This window comes from Platalea leucorodia (assembly GCF_965183815.1).
Source record: "Platalea leucorodia genome assembly, chromosome: 7".
NCBI lineage: Eukaryota > Metazoa > Chordata > Aves > Pelecaniformes > Threskiornithidae > Platalea > Platalea leucorodia.
This window is the reverse complement of record NC_138829.1, coordinates 26,358,862-26,378,141: the sequence shown is the minus strand read 5'-3', so window position 1 is coordinate 26,378,141 and position 19,280 is coordinate 26,358,862. Positions and strand designations below refer to the sequence as shown.

Below are 19,280 nucleotides of genomic sequence, written 5' to 3'. Positions count from 1 at the left end.
GATGCTCAAATAAAAGCTATTTTGAGGAACTCTGTATTTGTGACAGAAACAGCAGAAGTAGAAAGGGGACCTAATATCTGTAAAGAATGATTTTATATTTTTTCCCCTCCATACTTCCTTATGTCCCAACAAAGAGTATATTTGAAGGAGCAGCACATATTTGTGAAGACTTAGCCTTTTCTCAGCAAATCAATTCTAATAAGTTATGTCAGGTGGAGGAATGAGGAGTTTAGTGTATGCTTAGCATGCTGTCTCTGGGGCTCTCTATATTTATCCATTCTATTGCACATAGTGAAATACTTATAATTTGGCTCTTTGGAGTTGATGTTCTTTTTTCTTAGATCCCATGGAATTGTTTTTTATCTTCTCTGAGCTGTAGCTATGCCATGGAAATGGAACATAAAGTAACTACATAGAGACACTTACTGATGCTGCTTATTAACAGGAAACGGAGCAGATGGTTCAGAAGCGATCAAAAAAGAAACAGGAAGAGGAGGAGGAGGGAGTGAATCCTGAAGGTTTTCAGAACTTTATTACCAGAGCAAGGTAGGAATGGATTTTATTCCCTTTGAGAAAGGATCTCCCAGCCCTGAGGGTGATGGGATTGTTCTAAAGATGATCTGATTGATCTAAAGGTCTCTAGATACCTTTATTGACTGTAGCACCTGCTCCTGCTCTTGCTGGGGGACAGAGAACTTGTCTTTTCTCTTTTCTCCCTTCCAGCAACCAAACACTTGTAGCATCGGCATCTGGTGCATAGAGAAGGACATACAATAGATGTTTTGACTACTAAGTTGATTTCCAAAGGACAGCAGTGGTTGCCCTAGTCTGTGTAAATTTCAAGCTGATGCTGGTGGGCTAATGGTCTCCTTTCCTGTGATGCTGGAGCAAATGTGGCAGTACTTTGGAAGGAGAATGAGACTAGAGCTGCTGCTCAGATGGCCTTGAGCTGCTGTGGTTGAACAGTTGTGACTTTGGTTCTCAAGTTTCTGCTCTCTGAATCAAATCTCATGCTTGCTGCCTCTCTTCAGGAATTCTCCAGGTCTGGGCTTTCTGAGGTGAGGAAGGAAGGGAGGTAGACTCCTTGTCTTCATCCTAGCTTCTTAATTGGCTTGGTAAGGCAGTTCAGTGCAAGCAGTTAATTTCACAGTGAAAAAGCAGCATTTTCTAACTGTGCATGCTCTGAACTTCATCTGCCTTAAACTTACAAGAATCTGGTAGGAAATGTATTTTGAAAATAGGTAAATACTCTTTATGGCCTGTAGCATTGCATGAAAAACAATGGTATTACAGGTATCCGACTATGGAGAGGTCTGAAATTGTTCAGTGAACCAGAATTATGTCCTCAAAGTCTCTGACTCTTGAGCACAAAAACTGATTCCTTTTGACTCCCTTATTTCACCCATAAATGACATGCCTGTATGGGCAAGGGCCCCTGTCAATACCTGGACAGGTAGAGTTCACCTGCCTTTTTAATGCCCTTCTATCTTCTCTGGGAAGGTTGACAGTCACTGCTTCTTTTTCATGATAAGTTACAAAACTGTTCTTTCTTTTTCTCTGTTTGGATAGCACTCAGTGATTGATTAGAAGTGGGTAATAGGTGAGGCTTCTTAACTAAGTTCAGGAGGCTTCACAGTCTCTTTTCAGGCTACATTCTTATGAAAACAATGAATTTTACATTTTGCTAATAAAATTGATAATAAAATATATTTTATAAAATATTCATATATAAATATAAAAATATATTATTATATTATAATAATATATAATATAATATAATATAGAATATATATGATAATATATGTTTATATATTTTTATTTTATATAAAATATTTATAATATATTATAAAATATATATCATAAAACCACAGGAGATTGACAGGCTCCAAGAAAAATCTCGCTGCTTTTCAGATAGAGTTCTATAAAAGGATGATACTCAAGATGTCTGACTACCATATGCCATAGCATCTACTCCTGTCACTAGAAGTGCAGATTACATGGGCCCACAGCATGCTCTTCGTTCTCTGACATCTCTGGCCACTAAAATGACTGTTGCCTCCCAGGGCAGGTCACTTTGCTTTTTGCCAGAAATGCTAAGAGATGGTTGTTTGGGGCAGAACTGCATGTTCTTCTGTTTCCATGTTATTGGCTACCGTGCCATCATGGCCTGATGCACAGTCTAGGCTGGGGCTGGAGATTTTTTGCTGGGTCATCTGCCTGAGTAATAAAGAACAGCAAAAGCCAGTTTGCCAACAATCAGACAATTTCTAGTGATGATCTTTCTGCTTCTTATGAAGTATCGGGTAAGTTTGAAAACTCTGATATCTGACATTACTTTGTGCTGTGCTTGAAGCTTCAATCAGTGAGCTAGTCATTTGGATCCACGCAAAGGGGATAGATTTCCCCTGTGAGTGTTTCTTCTGCAGTACAGTGATGCAACACTTGAGAAAATATGGGTAATAAATTTTGCCACTTAATAACGGGGATTGTCTCATTGACTCTAACTTGGATATCACATGGATGGAATTGTGTTTAGTTATACACACGCTAAAACCATTGTTTCTAAACATTCTCAGTGCAATGTAAAAGTATGTATTTATGCTGGTAAATTCACTTAAAAGCTTAAAGCACCTTTCCACCAACAACTTTTCATTCTTGCATTTTCTCTTCACCTCTATTCTCATTGAGAAAAGGTGAACTTTGCAGCACACCCTGAAGGTCCAAACTTCAGTGGGGTCAGCTTTAGACTTTGCTTTTACCAAAGCTCCGGCTAGCTAAGACTAGTACAAGTGTGATATGCCATATACCCACTCACTAATGCTGAGGCAACACTATAAAGCAAAAGGAAAGCATGTTAGATATCAAAACAACTAAAATTACAGCTTGCACAAGTTCTAATATGAATGTTCAAGTAATTGATACTGGTTTGGGACCAATAGACACTTAGCACATTGGGGCAGTTAAACTATCTTCGTGTAAAGAAAACAAGAAATGGATGCAAGTTTTGTGAGATTCATAAAAATATTGACTGTTCTGTTTGTTTGTCCTGCAGTTTAAGCTAATTAACAAGCTCTTCCATCTTCTTTCCTCTTCTCCCCACACTGTTGAAACTACTAATGATGACTGTAAAACAAAAGCTGAGCTGACTTGTGTCATGAACATGATAGCTGCTTGTTCTAGAGAACACCTGTGGAAGATGCACAAATTTAGCTGTGAACCAAATCTTTCCTGTTGAGCCGATCTCCCCAAAAATGTGTTTGGAGTTTTCACTTGCTCTTTATTTATCCTGGGAAGGCTCCTGAATGCCTTGAATTTTGTGCTGCATAAGAAAATGGCATTTCAGTGGGAATCTCAGGTTTAACCAAGGCATGTTCCTTTCCTTCTGCTCTTACCCTGCAGAACTGAGCAAATCATTAGCTTGTCTGGCCTCACCTTTTTTCCCTACTCCCCTCTTCAGTCTCCTTATTGCTTCTTGTCTTTGATTGTTACATGAAGGCAGAAAAGCTTAGAATCCTCACTTACATCCATTCTTCTCTCCTTATTGTAGTGAAAGTGACCTGGAGGAAGTGCTAACATTTTACACACACAAAAACAAGTCAGCAAGTGTCTTCCTAGGAACAAACTCCACAAGCACAAAACCCAGCAACACCAGTAACCAGTCAGAGAAACAGCCTCCAGGGGGTAAGTGTTGCAGGCAGTTCTGAGATGATGTTGCCCAGACAAATTCAGTTTAACTTCAGGCTATGGAAAGAGAACAACCCCTATAGAATGTTATTCAGGTTTCTTGAGGTTGCATGTCTTTTTTCTTTTTCTTTTTTTTTTTTTTTTTTTTTTAATTTAACTGACTCTGTATGTGAAGACTAGAGTAACTGCACTCCTACCTTCTTTGCCTGAAGTGAAATGGGATGAACCTGGACTAGCATTTATAGGGAACTAGGTATGGTGGCTCATGACTGGAATGAGAATGTGCAAACTGAAGGCACTGAGATTTTAAATGAACAGAGAATCCCAAAATCAAAGTAAGGGATGAGAGAAATTAAGGCCTTGTGCTGCCTACAGTGAGCATACTCCTTTGAGGGCAGAGTCTGTATATTTGAGCCTAATTAGGCATTCCATGGAAGGAAGTGCAGTGCCAGCCATACATATCCAGTAGTCCATGCTACTGTACATGACGGCACAATTGCAATCAATAGAGTTGCATGGTCTACAGTAAACATTGGCAAGAAAGTGCATTGTAACAAGGTTTAAATTCTGCAGACCTGTTCTAATGATATCACAGTTTGCATTGTTCTACTTCCTAACTCCTTGATTTTGTTATAGAGCATCCTGAAGTGGTGAAAAAAATAAAAGGTGATCAGCCCAAACGTTCAGTTGCAGATCTGCCTGCAGAAGGAGCATTGAAAGTCTGTAAACCCAAAGAAGTTAAATCAACCTGTAAGTGAACTGGCTTACATCATCATCAAGAAAAAAATAATGAATGCATACACTGTTTTTAATACTTTTTTAAACAAAGGTTGGAACCTTTGGTTTCAAACTGAGAGATTCAAATGCCCAATTTTGGGGAAGATTCTGCAGGTTTTTCTTCTAAACCCAAGAGAAGATACTGTAGAGTGAGCAGTATGAAAGAGTTAGCTGCTCTTCTGTGGGGGAAGATCTAGATATGGCAAGCTTTGAAAGAGGATATTAATCATGTAGAGCCTCTTCTTGTCTTTGCTGCTAGATGAGGTCATTTTGGCTTCAGTGTGTCTGAGTAGAGGCATCTTTGGTGTGTTGGTATTATCTGAAGGACCTGAAAAGCAGCTTTTTCTCATGTAGTGTGCTCATTATCTTTGTGTAGTTCCAGAAGGACCCGCCTTCTCCTTAAATGCTGAAGTGAAATTACCTCGGTGCGGCCCTCCTAGTGCTTCTTCCTCTGTTTCTGGTGCCCCGTTCCAGAGAAGTACCAGTTCCTGGATACCATCTCAACCTGCAGCCTCTGAAAATTCACAGGTGCCTGGTCACCATTCATTGCCGGCTCCTCCAGTTGGTCCCAGGCTGATTCAGTCCCCATCCCCTTTACCCTCCTTGCAGAGCACAGCTCCTGACGGCTCTTCTGTCTTCACAAACCCAGTGTCCAGTGAGGCTTCTAGCCTTGCAGGGCTACATCGTTGTCATTCTGGTAGCTACACCATTGGCCCATTCTCATCTTTTCAGAGAGCTGCTCAGATCTACAGCCAAAGATTGTCCCGACCATCTTCTGCAAAAGTAGGTGAGTGTTCTGGGATGCATAATAACCTGCTAGTTTAACATAGAGATTGTGTAATCCCTGTTCTGGAGTAGGTAGAAAATTTTACATTTCTGGAATTGTTGTTGTGCTAAATTTCTCATGGAAAGGAGAAATTGTTGGTTGAATGGTGCTAAATTTCTCATGGAAAGGAGGAGTGCAGGAAGCAGTTCTTGCTTGCCAAAGATGCCCTTTTATTGAGCAGATGGACAGGGAATCATAGAATCATTTAGGTTGGAAAAGACCTTTAACATTATTGAGTCCACCTGTTAATGTAGCACTGCCAAGTCCACCACTAAACCGTGTCCCTGCGCACCACATCTACATGTCTTTTAAATACCTCCAGGGATGGAGACTCAACCACTTCCCTGGGCAGCCTGTGCCAGTGCTTAACAACCCTGTTGGGTGAAGAAGTTTTTCGTAATATCCAACCTAAACCTGCCCTGGCGCAGCTTGAGGCCGTTTCCTCTTGTCCTATCACTTGTTACTTGGGAGAAGAGACCGACCCCTGCCTCGCTACAATCTCCTTTCAGGTAGCTGTAGAGAGCGATAAGGTCTCCACTCAGCCTCGAACTTTGAACTCAGCCTTTGAACGTGTTTGAAAAGAGCTGGGAAATGAAATGTTGTGTATTTTTGCTTGGTTGTATTACTGATGTCTTGTTTATCTTTAGTGATTTTAATGTAGTTTTGGTTAGCAGAAATCTTGTCTCAGTCTATGTGCTGTTCTTTGTTCCGTGTTTATCATGCAGAGAAATCCTTTGATGAAACCTCATAATTGTTGAATACTTAAAGGTGTCAAGACCTCCAAAAAAGAAAGATCTGAATGAATCATTACCGTATCTCATTCTCTAGGATGTTTCAGCACGGCCATATCCAAGAGTGTCTTAAAAACAAGATCTAGAGACCTCTCATTTACCATTCAGGGGTAGAACATAGTTGAGCAATGCAGCTTTAGAGTGTAACGAATCTGAAGGGTAGAAGAAACCAAGGGAATTTATGGATGCAGACTGTAATCTATTAGGAAAGTTTTGGGAACCACATACAAGCTAATAGTAATATATATATATGTATATATATTTTTTAATGATGGTATACATCTGCTTTAAGTTGTACGTCAGGGTCAGCACATGTTGACTAGGGTTGCTGTGTATATATTGACAACCTTTCTAGCACTAAAATAAATCTGGCTTGCCAGCTGAGTAGCTTATTTATAAGGATCCATTTGTTTTTAAGGAAAAACATCATGGATTTAACTTAGGTAACAGCAGCCAATATTCTCTGGAATTCAGTGCCATTAGATACATTATGATAAAGAGAATACAGGTCTGGAATTGACAAAAGCTCATATAGGCAATACCCATGCAGAATAACGGGCTGTATTTTCCCTAGAATCTGGAGAAAGTGTCATACCTGCTTTTGGATATCTGTGATCAGCAGGCTGAGAGAGTCTGACATACCGCTCACTAAACATATCCAAATGTTTGTTTGGTAGGTTTGTGCCATCGCAGTCCAAGTGGGCAGCATGTGGGCTCAGCCAGGATGCACAAAGATGCAGAAGATACTTCTTCCCAGGGCAAACGTTATAGCCCCAGTATGGTAGCAGCAGAACTGCAGCAGCTGGCAGAAAAGCAAGCAGCCTGTCAGTATTCCCCACCGAGCCACATGAGTATCCTTACACAGCAGGTATGTAAGCAGTAAAGCTAAGAGTCCTTGTGACAACAGAAGAGTCTGTCACAGGCTTCTGTGTCAGCACTGCACTGGGCTGAGACACACTGGAAGGAGTAAATCTCATGAAAATTGATTTCTATCATATCATTGTTTTGAAGTGTTTACAGTGACCAGAATTTTGATATTCTGTGAGATGACAAGAATGTTGCTAAAGACCTTTTGTAGAAGAAAGCGAGACTGGGCAGAATATTAGAAAATATGTTATAAAAAAAACAAATCCATGCTTGGTCTTACTAAACAATAAACCCAAGTCTTCTCAGATTTGTGCTTCCATGCAATTCGCTTCCTCATTCCTCCAGTGTGTCATCACAGTGCTGGGAATGGAAGTCTGCAGAATGGGTTCTAATGTAAATTCTATATTCCAATAACATTGTAAAGACATAATGAAGTACTTACTAGCATGGGATATGATAATCCTGTTGCTAAACATGGTGGTATAGATCAAATTTACATTGGCTTCTGGTAGAATTACACTCTAGTTTTGTATTTCTTTTTGAGTTGTTACATCCTAAATGGCTACACGCATAGTCATTTTTTTCTTTATAATATGCTATAGTTGTATTCATCAAAGGTGTTCAAGTTGAACACTTTTCAGTTAATTAAGCTGCCAACTGGAGGTTCTCCAGGATAGGCACTTTGCCTTGGAAATTAATTTTTTCCCTCTTTACTTGCTAGGGACAAACAATTTAAATATCTTTGCTCTGATACTTTGATTTTGGAAGTATTGTTTTAACAGTGATGTTTTGCGAAGTTTTCTGAGGCATGTTTAATAGTTGCAATAGCTGCTGCTATTTGCTTCTTTTTGTTTCTTTCAATTTTATTGTTATATGTTTGGATTTTGAATATCTGGTTAGATGTTTGGCAATATGCCTTTTTCAAAAGGTGGAGTGCGTTTGTAACTCTAGGAAGCTGAATAGATTTTTGGACTCTTCTATATCTAGTTCAAGGTTTTGATTCAGTCTGGGCAGTTCCAAAACTAACACAGGCACTCTGGTCTTTGCAGATAGGTCTTGAACTTTAAAGGATAAGCAAAACAAAGCACCTTCTTGTTGATGGGCTCAGCAGAGAATGTGAGCACTGAATATACCAGTGATGCTGAGGCCTGATCTTGCATCAGGCCAGGCCCTCCTTAGAGAATTTGATCTTTCAAAGCCTGAAGTGGTATGGGAACATCAGGAGAAGCTTGTTTGCTTGTCCAGTAATATTCAGAGCTGTCAGTCTGGTTCTCTTAATGAAATCAGAATTCAGCTTTTTTAAGCTAAACTTAGTCAGTAAAACTGTTCAAAAAATTTGATAGTGAAACATTTTCATCCAGGAAATGCTGATTTGTTGAAAGCTAAATATATGTGGAAACTGCCTCCTTGGATAAAAATTAGTATCTAAACAAATATTTGGGAAAAAAATTGAAATGCATCTATTTCATTTCAGTCTTTTCAGAAAAGAACTTTTAAAAATAAATTCATAGCCTTTCTCCCTAAAACCACTCATTTTGCACTTGGCTCCAACTGCTGTGGTTTCTTAGGTCTGTCTAGAGAACCCAAGTTGTCCTCTTGCTGCCATTTATGTAGCTATTAGATGATTTTTAAACTTCTGTATTCCTACCATAGCTAGTTACTGCTAGTTAAATTAGGAAGTACAGAAGGGGGAATCCAGAGAAGAATTCACAAAGATCTACATGGGAAGGGCTGGGTAGCTTCCTGAGCACAGCTGTGTTGAGTGACAAAGGAGCATACTCTGGTAGCTGGAGATGGTGGAGGCCGAAACCTGTTTAGCCGCCAGTCGGTCAGTCAGTGTAGGTATACTGAAATCTGAAAGTGGCTATGAAGTGCAGTGGTAGCTCTGGAAATGCACTGGTCGTGGTAAATGTGTCTGCATTGCTTTTTGCTTCTGGGTTCTCCCAAGATACTTTCCCACAGCATGTATAGAAGGAGAATGAAGGTGCTAATTCCCTTCTTTGTGACAAGCAGACAATAAAGACCTGAGCTCCTAGCAGACAATGTAGATTTTCTGAGTGACCTTGATGCATTTTGTATTCAGCTACACAGTGTTTGTACAGGCTTTGCTTCTGTAGTGAAATACAGAAACATGGGTTGGGTTGTGTCTTAGTGGTCTTCTGTCATCATGAAAAAGATCCATGTAGAAAGGGATTCACAAGTCAATGAAAAGTTTAGAGCTGGAGCTCTATCTGACAATGAATTTCCTTCCTAAGCCTGCATCCATTCAGTTCTAGACATTTGCTCTCTACTGTGATTCTCCAGGCCATATTTCTGCAATAATCCCTTTGGAGAGATGAAATCTGAAGCTTGCTTAGTATGAAAATTTGGATGGCTTAGTTGAGGACAGTTTTGCTTTTAAGGCAAACTGATTCTTCAGTACTGAATTTATGACATATATAGTAATTTCTAAGCTAAGACTATTATTTTAATCATACCTGAAACAGTGATGTTTTGGAAGGTTCAGGTGTAACTGCAAGGCCCAAAGGAACATGGCTAAAGCATACAGCTATTCCTTGTGCTTTTTATTCCCCCCCACCCCCAACAAATTCTACCCTTCTGTCATCTAAGAGTCATTCTGATTTATTTTTTTTTGATCCAGCCTGACTTTTAAAGCCTGTCTTGCAACAATGACCAAGGGCTTTAGTTCTGTGGGAAGACAAGGCTGCTGTGACAATGAAGGGTGACAAGAGGTACCAGCATACAACAAAAGCATAATAGTGTGGCAGCAAGTGCCTGTACAGGCAAAACTGGAGGAGCTAAGAAAGGGTTGGGCTTGAACCAGGACACCTGGCATTGAGCCACTAGATATGGATGTGGATTTGAAGCAGGAGGATTGAATGAATAAGGGAAGCGCAGGCATTACAGAGTAGGCTGGCAGTTTGCGAAGTGATTTGCAGAAGGGTAGATATCGGTGAAGCTATTTGCCAGCACTGTGTGGTTATAGCTTTGGGCAGAGAAGGATTTGGTCTGAACCAGCAGGGGGGAAGATAGGGGCAGAAGAGAGAGAGAAACATGTGCAAGGGGATTTATTAAACAGCTGGAGAGAACTGAGAAGTTAAAGACCATTGGTATGGGCTGAAAGGGGGAAAGACTTGGGATGGGAGTGCTTGGGGACTCTGGGTTATGAAACCCTGGTGGCTTTGGGACAGGAGAAGTAAGGGATTGAAAGCTGAGAGAAGGTTAGAGATCTCTAGAGATCACTTGTATGAGGGTGATTTAGTTAAACAGGGCACTGCTTTCCTATGCATTTCTAGACAGAAGATTCTGAATTGTTATTTTCCCCCTTTTGACTCCTCCGTTTAAGGCACTTGAAATATAATGGTCCTTTTAAAGTAAAAGCATTGTAAAATAAATTGGCATAAAGATGACCCCTGGAAGAGAACATCACTTTCCTAAATAATAAAAATAGTACCATTGTTTAAAGCCACTCCAGAAACTTGGAGTTAGTCTACCTTGTTGGAAAGTACCTGGCTGGTATGAAAGGGACTTGATATTTGGATTTAATTATGTTTAATGGCAAGATTAGGACTATTGATTTGGAGGTGGTATGTGAAAGAGAGACTTTTGAAAATGCTACTGTTACTATGGGCTGTGTTTCTTTTCCAAGGGCAAGAACTTCTATGAGAGTTGAATACATTTGTCTGTGCCTTGGTCCCCTGTGTTGTGCCCAGCTGTGTCTTGGGGGCGGGGGTACGCTGAATACATTACCTCCTTCCAAGAGCAGCTGGGAAGCTTGTTTTCCATTCCCATTCTTGTGAGAATTGCTTCTGATATCCATGTACTAGCGTGGGTCTCCAGGGTTCCCAGGAATGTAGCCTTAACAGCTGTGGTTGGAATGATGTTGCCATTCTGGTTGCAAGTCCCTCTCCAATCCCTGCTGTTCTTCACTGTTTCCTACCCATCCCCAAAGCACCTGTTTCACATTTTCTCTCTTACACTCTTGTATTCTACCTGCTGTACTAAATCAGTTTATTAAGCGAATTGGCTGTTGAAATGACAGTGTTCAAAGCGAAAATTTTAAGTGTAAGTATCTGATGAGCTTTGAACAAGATATTTAAAATCTGTTGTCCTAAGAAAACAAGATTTTTGTGATGACATCATCTTTCTGTCTTGTCAGTCCTCTCCATTCACTTCTGAAATACCAGCTGGGAACTTCAGTGATACTCATAAAGTGAACTGGTCTTAATATGGGAGATGGAGATGGTAGGAAGGTAAAGCCTTACTGATGTGCAGTTTCATTGCCTTGTACACAGTTTTCAGTCCTCACAGACTGTCTCACAAAGTGTGTGAGAACGTTTTGCCTTTCATTAATTTGTATCTTTGAAAAATATTTTTTTATTATATCGTATAAAATTTCATCAGTGCATCTTCATGTTTGCAACATGGAGAAAACAAGGGTGCCTTCACACTGTTATACAATAGAAATATTGATCTAGAACCTGTAAGAATCATTACTTAATCCCCTGCATCACTGTATGATGCCTTACTGCTCAGTTGCAGGAATGAGAGAGAGATGAAGAGAGAAAAGAGGAGCAGTATTATTCTATCTTAGACTAGAAAAGGAGCAGCTGTTTGGGCAACTTCTGTAACTGTCTTTAATGGTAAGTGCAGGAAAGATGTTGCCTTAAGGACACACTGGAGTATGAGAATCTCAGGTTATGGAAGATAAATATTCAGCATTACAAATTAATAAATACAGTGAATCATAGAATGGTTTGGGTTGAAAGGGACCTTAAAGATCATCTGGTTCCAACCCCCCTGCCATGGGCAGGGACACCTTCTGCTAGACCAGGTCGCTCAAAGCCCCATCCAGCCTGGCCTTGAACACTTCCAGGGATGGGGCATCCACAGCTTCTCTGGGCAACCTGTTCCAGGGCCTCACCACCCTCACAGTAAAGTATTTCTTCCTTATAGCTAATCTAAATCTACCTTCTTTCAGTTTAAAGCCATTACCTCTTGTCCTGTCACTACAAGCCCTTCTAAAAAGTCCCTCTCCAGCTTTCCTGTAGGTCCCCTTCAGGAAGGCTGCTACAAGGTCTCTGCGGAGCCTGCTCTTCTCCAGGCTGAACAACCCCAACTCTCTCAGCCTGTCTTCATAGGAGAGGTGCTTCAGCCCTCTGATCATCTTCACAGCCCTCGTCTGGACTCGGTCCATGTCCTTCTTATGTTGGGAGCCCCGGAGCTGAACGCAGTACTCCAGGTGGGGTCTCACGAGAGTGGAGTAGAGGGGGAGAATCACCTTCCTTGACCTGCTGGTCACGTTTCTTTTGATGCAGCCCAGGATACAGTTGGCTTTCTGGGCTGCAAGCGCACATTGCTGGGTCTTGTTGAGCTTCTCATCAACCAACACCCCCAGGTCCTGCTCCTCAGGGCTGGTCTCAATCCATTCTCTGCCCAGGCTGTATTTGTGCTTGGGATTGCCCTGACCCATGTGCAGGACCTTGCACTTGGCCTTGTTGAACTTCATGAGGTTCACATGGACCCACCTCTCCAGCCTGTCAAGGTCCCTCTGGATGGCACCCCTTCCCTCCAGTGTGCGGACCGGACCATACAACTTGGTGTAGTCAGCAAACTTGCTGAGGGTGCACTCAATCCCACTGCCCATGTCGCTGACAAAGATGCTAAACAACACTGGTCCCAATACCGACCTCTGAGGAGTGCAACTCATCACTGGTCTCCACTTGGACATCAAGCCATTGACCGCATGTCTTTGAGTGTGACCATCCAGCCAATTCCTTATCCACCGAGTGGTCAATCTGTCAAATCCATGTCTCTCCAATTTAGAGACAAGGTTGTCCTGCGGGACAGTGTCAAATGCTTTGCACAAGTCCAGGTAGATCATGTCAGCTGCTAGGGAGAATCTTTATTATTAAATATAGCTATTAGCAATGAATGTTAGTTTTTACTTCTGGGGAATTTTATTTACTTAAAACCACAGATTTACAATGTTTTTGTGATTACATAAAATTATTACATAAAATCTAATAATGAAGCTGATCTTGAAGTTATGACAAACAGTGAGAATTATCTACCTCTATCCATAAGAGATCTTTCAAACACTGCCTGATTTTTGCAGTACTCGCCATCTAACTGTAGTACTTCCACAGTATCCAAAAATAACAAGGTGTTCCTCTAACTACCCAATATGTTTGGGTGCAAGCAGCACAGAAATCTCTGTGGAAAATGTGTGCCTTTGAGTATCCAGCATTAACCTGATAAGTTCATGTCTGAGTAGGATAATAAGGAGCTATCTGAGCTCAAAAGGTCATAAGAAAACAAGTAAGAACGAGAACGCCCCTCTTCATGTCCAAATGTTCAAATGCCCCAAGTTTCAACTAAATTAGTCTTGAAGATAGTATGTTCTTACCCATTTTGTAAAAAAACATTAAGTGCATAGAAGTGCGAGGCCCATGAGAGTGTTTCAGTTGAGGGCTAAAATCAGGTGGAGTTCAACATACCTCTTCTGTTTGGACCGCTGCCTAGCCAGTCAGAATGCATGTATTAATTAGCAGTGAACAGGCTTCTAACTTGGGGCAAGCTGTAACATGTGCTGGTTCTTGCTTGTAACTTAGGGGGACATAAGGAGGAAAGATCTTGACGGTATCATAGATAGCAGACTTGTGAATGATGTGGTTATTGACCAGGGAGATGTGCGGGGATCCCACAGGAAATCAATGGCCTTAAATATGCTATTGATAGATTAATTTATTAATTCAGTGAGGATATAGTCTAGGTCTGCAGAAACCAATATTGAAGGATATGGGCATTAGAGATATTAAATAATTTCTTTTGCGTTATTTTTCACTATAGTAGATACAGTGGAGATACATTTTCTTTCCAGGTAATGAAGTGTTAAGCTTGTAGGAGAAAAAGGTAGGCAAAAAATGTTTTGTGAGACTTCTGTGGTTGGTTGGTATACATTTAGGAGTTCAGAAATGCAACAGCGTAGTGACAAAGTTTCTACTGAAAGCTGTGGTCACTGGTAAAGCTGGTATAGAGGACAGAAAAGCAACAAATGTGCTTTTCTGTAATAAGGCCCCTAAAGTTTCCTGTAAATCAAAGCAGTGAGTTTTGCTCCTCTAGCAGACATATATTAAATTGAAATAAAAGTGGAATTTTAATTCACCCAGGTAAACATAATTCAGACCAAAAAAAAACCCCAAAACACCCAACCCATGTCTTGATCTATTAGAATTCTTTGAACTGAGAAAAATAGCATCTAGTGGAACTGGTTCTTGCTGTTCAAACTTTCAAAAAAGTTTTTGACAAGCTTTCAGCAAAGACTGTTAGTCAAGCCAGGTATCTGCAGGGGGAGAGGTAAAGTTACAGATCAAAAACAGAGAGAAAGCAAACAAAAGAATAACTAGCCAGTTTGCTATACAGCAAGTGGATAACTGAAGATGCAGAATACAGAATGCACATAATGGAGTGTAAAATGAAAGATTTGAAAGGAGGAGGTTCATAATGACTGGCATATTATTACATAAGGAATTAATATAAAAGCAAGTTATTGCAAGGTAATATGGGGTGTGAATTTACAGTAGATTAACGACTCTGTAGTGTTCATCCATGTGAACACATGCTTGTGCAGCTCGTGTTTACTACATGAGGTAACTTCTTGTTGCGTTCAGTGTAATGTGGGCTACAAGTGTCCAGATGTTCAATTACTGTGAAGTTATATATGTGCTGTAAACTTAAACTTGAGCCTACCTCCTGGTAATTTGTCAGTACGTCTATATTCTTCTGTTGATTATGATGAGAAAAGCTAAGAGAAATTTAACAACTGCATTAACCGGGCAAGATAATGGCAGATGAATTTCAGTGTTTACAAATAACTGATTACATGACAAGCAATAATTTTAACCACTTAAAGTAATAAGCTTTAAATTAATCATTTAGGGAAGAAAGGATGAGTTTTGTTCTGGAAAGCACAGTGGAGATACCTGTTCTAAGTCAAGCAGTAAAAGCAACAAACAAAAATTATCAGCATGTTTAAGGAACAGGATAGGAAATAGTATGTAATTATGTAAGCATTAATTACATGCCCTCCTTCGAAAAACTGTTTTCAGTTCTGTTGCCATTCCTAAAGTCAATTCAAGAAAAATAACTGGGCTTCACAGATGAGTGACTACAACAATTAACTGCAAAATGCATTTTTAACAAGGAAGTGAAAATATTAAGTTTGTTCCAGGAGGAGACAGGTATGAAGAAATTATACAGAGCAGTGGATGACAAGGTAAATAAAGTTCATTTTATTCATGTTTCTCATAATAAGAACGGGATATTCAGTTTAGTAGGAAGACATCAGAGTAAAAACGGATAATAAAAGTGAATATTATTGTCACAGAATATATTTACCTTCTGAAACTTCCTGCAACAAGATACCATTAAGGTAGAAAGCTTAACAGGCCATAGTTACCTCAGAATAACGAGGATTTTGCGAATGATAGATCCCTAGCTTTTAATATACAGAAATAGTAAATTAATTTTCTTTATCAATAAGATGCTTCAGTTAGATGCATGGAAACTAAAATTTCTTCCATCTTCTGAAATATGTCAGGCAGGATAGCAAGTTTGCTGGGCTGTTGCTCTGAACTGACCTTTTGTCTTTAATACTGAGGAACGCGTGCTATGCTGCTGCTTCCATATTTATGGCTTTTTCTTTGCTACATTGCTTTACTGTAGTCAAGCTAAATATTTCCTTTATGATAAGTGGGTTACTGAGACACTTGTGAGGAAATCAGTGTCTGAAATTAGCCATTTCCCTAGTTATGGCATGCAAATGATTGCTAATTATTTTTACAGGGTGATGATGTCTTTGTCAGTATGTGTAGTGCAGTGGTTCACCTGCAGTCTTGTCAGTGTGTTAACGATACTCAACTAAATTTTTCAGTTATCCTGAAATGTTCTTATTCAGTTTGCCCATTGCCTAGCATGAGCCCAAGATAGTAACAGTACTATTGGAGAATCAAGGCAGATAATTGATGGTGAGTTGGGGAATGAAGCCAGAAGATACGGTTCAGTAAGCCCCTTTCATTGTGTAGAGACGTAATTGCCTTTCTTGCCTTGAGTTGTGGCATAGGGACCTTACTGGCTACTATGTTACTTCTGGACAGCTGAACTAAGAGGGTTTTTTCGCCTGTACCTACTCTTAGCCATTGGCCTTTCCTCATGGATGAAGGATGTGACCAAAATAACCCAGACTTCTTTACCCTCTACTGTGTTCCTTACCAGGTGTTAATCCTGAAGTCTTTATTTCATGTGTGTTTAGCATAAAATATTTCCGTGTGCTTGCATTACAGGACTTTCTATGGGGAGGACATTAAAATGCACAGCATGTGTACAGATCCAGAGCCAGGTGCCTGGATCCTGGATATGTATGTGGTTTTCTTCTCGGTGAATAGCATGCTACTTCTCTCTGAAATATGCTGTAAGGTAAAAAGAAGGTTTTCTTCTGCAATGCTGGATCTGTGTGAGGTCCCTATCAGAGGCTGGTGTGGGGGCCTGCAGTTGATATCTACCAGGCTGTAGTACTTTGTAGTTATTAATGCTAGTGAACTGAAGAATGTGTTGAATTGGCTAGCTTCACCAGGAGGAGGAGGAAGAGAAGGGGGAGGGGAAGCCTGGTGGGAGCTCTGCCTCTCTCTGTGAGGGAGAGTGTGAGATTTCAGGACTCAGCTATCATTAGGAATAGCTCCAATTCTTCTAGCCAGGGAGTTTAATCACAGGGATAACATCAGACCACCCAGGCAAGGGCCATACCGAGCTGCCTCCATCTCTGCTATGCAGCCCGTCAGTGCCCAAGATCCAGCAGCCAGGATTCCTGCAGACAGGCTGACAGATCCATAGGAGGATGCGGCACTTTTCTCATTCTATGTTTTTCATTTGGATAGAAGGTGGGAATTAGCAAGAAGCAGATAAGTTTACTAAACCTTAGGCCAGAGGAGAGGGAGTGAGGAAGAACTGGAATGGGCATTTCACAGTGCCCCAGCGTGACCTTGTGGGAATAATATGCCACAGGAATCGCAAAATAGCGAGCTTCAGCTTAACATCAACTACAACAATATTTGAACCCACACCACTCCTCAGTTACCTGCCTCAGCAGAGGAAAAGTGCCACAAAGCAAACTGCCAGTGTGCCAAAGCACACCGTACAGGTCCCAGTGGGCATCAGGTCTTTCAGTTTTAGAGCTGAGTAGCGCAACACAGTGACTGCAAAAAGACCATTAAACTCAGGATGCAGGAAATATTGCTGAAATTTTGTGGGGATATTTTTCCCACCAAAGTTTTGGGTTTGTTTTTTTTTTTTTTTTTTCAGTGTTAGTCTCTTGCTTTGACTCAGCCCACTATCTGAGTCTTAATCAGATTTATTTTCCTTATGTAACCATTTGGTTGGCTTTTACCCTTCCACTGATGGAGAGGAAGGGAAATGTAAAAGAAAAAGGCATCTCACTCTGACTAGGAAGAGGAGCAAGAAGCCAGGAGATGAAGTCTGAGGGATATTTTTCTTTCCTCTTTCACACAGCTCTGCACTGCTGCAGGGCCCCATCTCCTCCTCATCCCCAGGCTGTTCACACAGGAGCTGGAATTACTTTTAATACTACTGATTTGTGGCATCAGCAGTAATAAAACTGGTCTCAGCAGAGGTTGTAGGAAGTGAAAGTGTCAATGTAGTTTCTGCGGTGCTTGAATTGAACCCCTTCTGCTCTGAGGCTCCAAAGGGAATAGGAGCAGAGGCTTTTGTTATGATGCAGCAACATCTGCAGATCTGCAGAGAGTCACCAAATGGGCCAGGCTGAGCAGCTAGAACTCTTGTTATGGGAAAGATTACACCCTGATCATCAAACGTTTGGCAGGATTGTGCCTTATCAAAATCACTCCCACTGGGAAGTTTTGAAGCAGAGAATGTCTAAATGAAAGCCTGACTTTTTCAGGAGAAGGAAGAGGGGAATTCAGCCATCCGCAGCAGCAGCACTAACTTGGTTTTTTTTTTTTTTTCATTGTTAAATGGATGCATACGCTGGAGACACTACAAAGGAATTTGCAAGTTTGTCAGGTTTCCCAGGAATGTCTCTGGCAGGTCTTTGTCTGGAACATTTTCTGGAGACTGGAACACTTATGCTCTGTATGCATATGTATATCCTGTAAGCTGGTAAGCTCCCCGAGCAGGGAAGGAATGTCACAGGCCTTTGGCCAGATCAGCCTTGGTACACACACAGATTTCACACTTCCCAGCCTGTTAGCCCCAGTTCTTCCCTTCTTCTGGCTGGCTGCTCCTGCAAATTCAAATCTGTACATAAAATGAAGGTGTTTTAGTATGGGGTGTGATCAGGAAGCTGGCCTGGGTAACAAAAAGATGGCCCTAGAAAAATCTGTTCGTATTACATGGTTTCTTCAAGGAATTTGTAGGAGGTATATTTTGTGCCACTATTCAGACAGTGTGTTAGAGATTTGTGGTTTGGGGTTTCCTTTGCCTCTTAAGGAAAGAGGCAGGTTAAGATCCTGTGATGTTTCCCGTACTGGGGTGGCCTGTTGGATTCCAGTATCTCGATGCATTAAGGAAGGCAAGGCAGACGGACTGTTTCCAATAGTACTGGAAGACCTTGGTGCTCTGTTAGACCGAGTCATGCTAGCCTGCGCTAGATCACAGATGTACATGGGAGCTCTGTGGTGAAGCCAAGAAAATGCAACACACAGACTGGGGAGAGGATAGATTAACAGTGAATATTTATAATGTTGTAGCATCTAGTCATAGTAATCTCTGAAGGCTGAAAGAAGAAAAATAACTGAAAATGCAGCAATTTTTTTTTAATGGCAAGTTGTTAGCTCTTCCCCTCAGTTCCTGGGAATATAAATATTTCACTGGTCTCAAAAGTCTCGGGGGTATGTGTGTCTGAGGAAGGTGAAAATACAGTGACTATGGAAGCCAGGTAATGGAAGAAAAGAAACATCTCTTTTTACAAGCTATTGGATAAAGATAGCATTGCTGGATTAATGGTTAGTAGTAAAATGGAAAATTAGGGATTGACTGAAGGGTCTTGAAGGAGTCAAACTGAGCACACAGGAAAGAATAGATTAAAAGGCAAAGGAGAAGATATTACAAATGATGAGACATTTTGCACATTTTCAGTTTTCTAGTGGAATGCTTCTTTCTTTGAGCTTATGATATAGTGTCATCTTGTCCTGTCTGAGGCATCAAAACCTAAAGATTCTGGTCTGGTCCTAAGGTAGAGGAGCAGTGATCGCACATGTGTCTTACCATGATCCTTGTCCAATCTTTCTTTAAAGGAAAAG

The 19,280-nt window shown here is 40.8% G+C and overlaps 1 protein-coding gene across 7 annotated transcripts in view; it reads left to right on the top strand.

Annotated features, from left to right (window-relative positions):
• The window catches only part of TTLL5 (tubulin tyrosine ligase like 5), a 147,243-nt gene that overhangs the window by 61,983 nt on the left and 65,980 nt on the right, over positions 1-19,280 (top strand). For 6 of the 7 annotated variants that reach the window (XM_082318432.1, XM_082318433.1, XM_082318435.1 and 3 more), the window contains 5 exons: positions 446-546; positions 3,548-3,681; positions 4,321-4,434; positions 4,838-5,248; positions 6,756-6,946. In XM_082318432.1, the coding sequence (XP_082174558.1) occupies positions 446-546; positions 3,548-3,681; positions 4,321-4,434; positions 4,838-5,248; positions 6,756-6,946 (951 nt within the window). The remainder of the gene's footprint in view (positions 1-445; positions 547-3,547; positions 3,682-4,320; positions 4,435-4,837; positions 5,249-6,755; positions 6,947-19,280) is intronic. The other variant, XM_082318434.1, reaches the window with a different exon arrangement.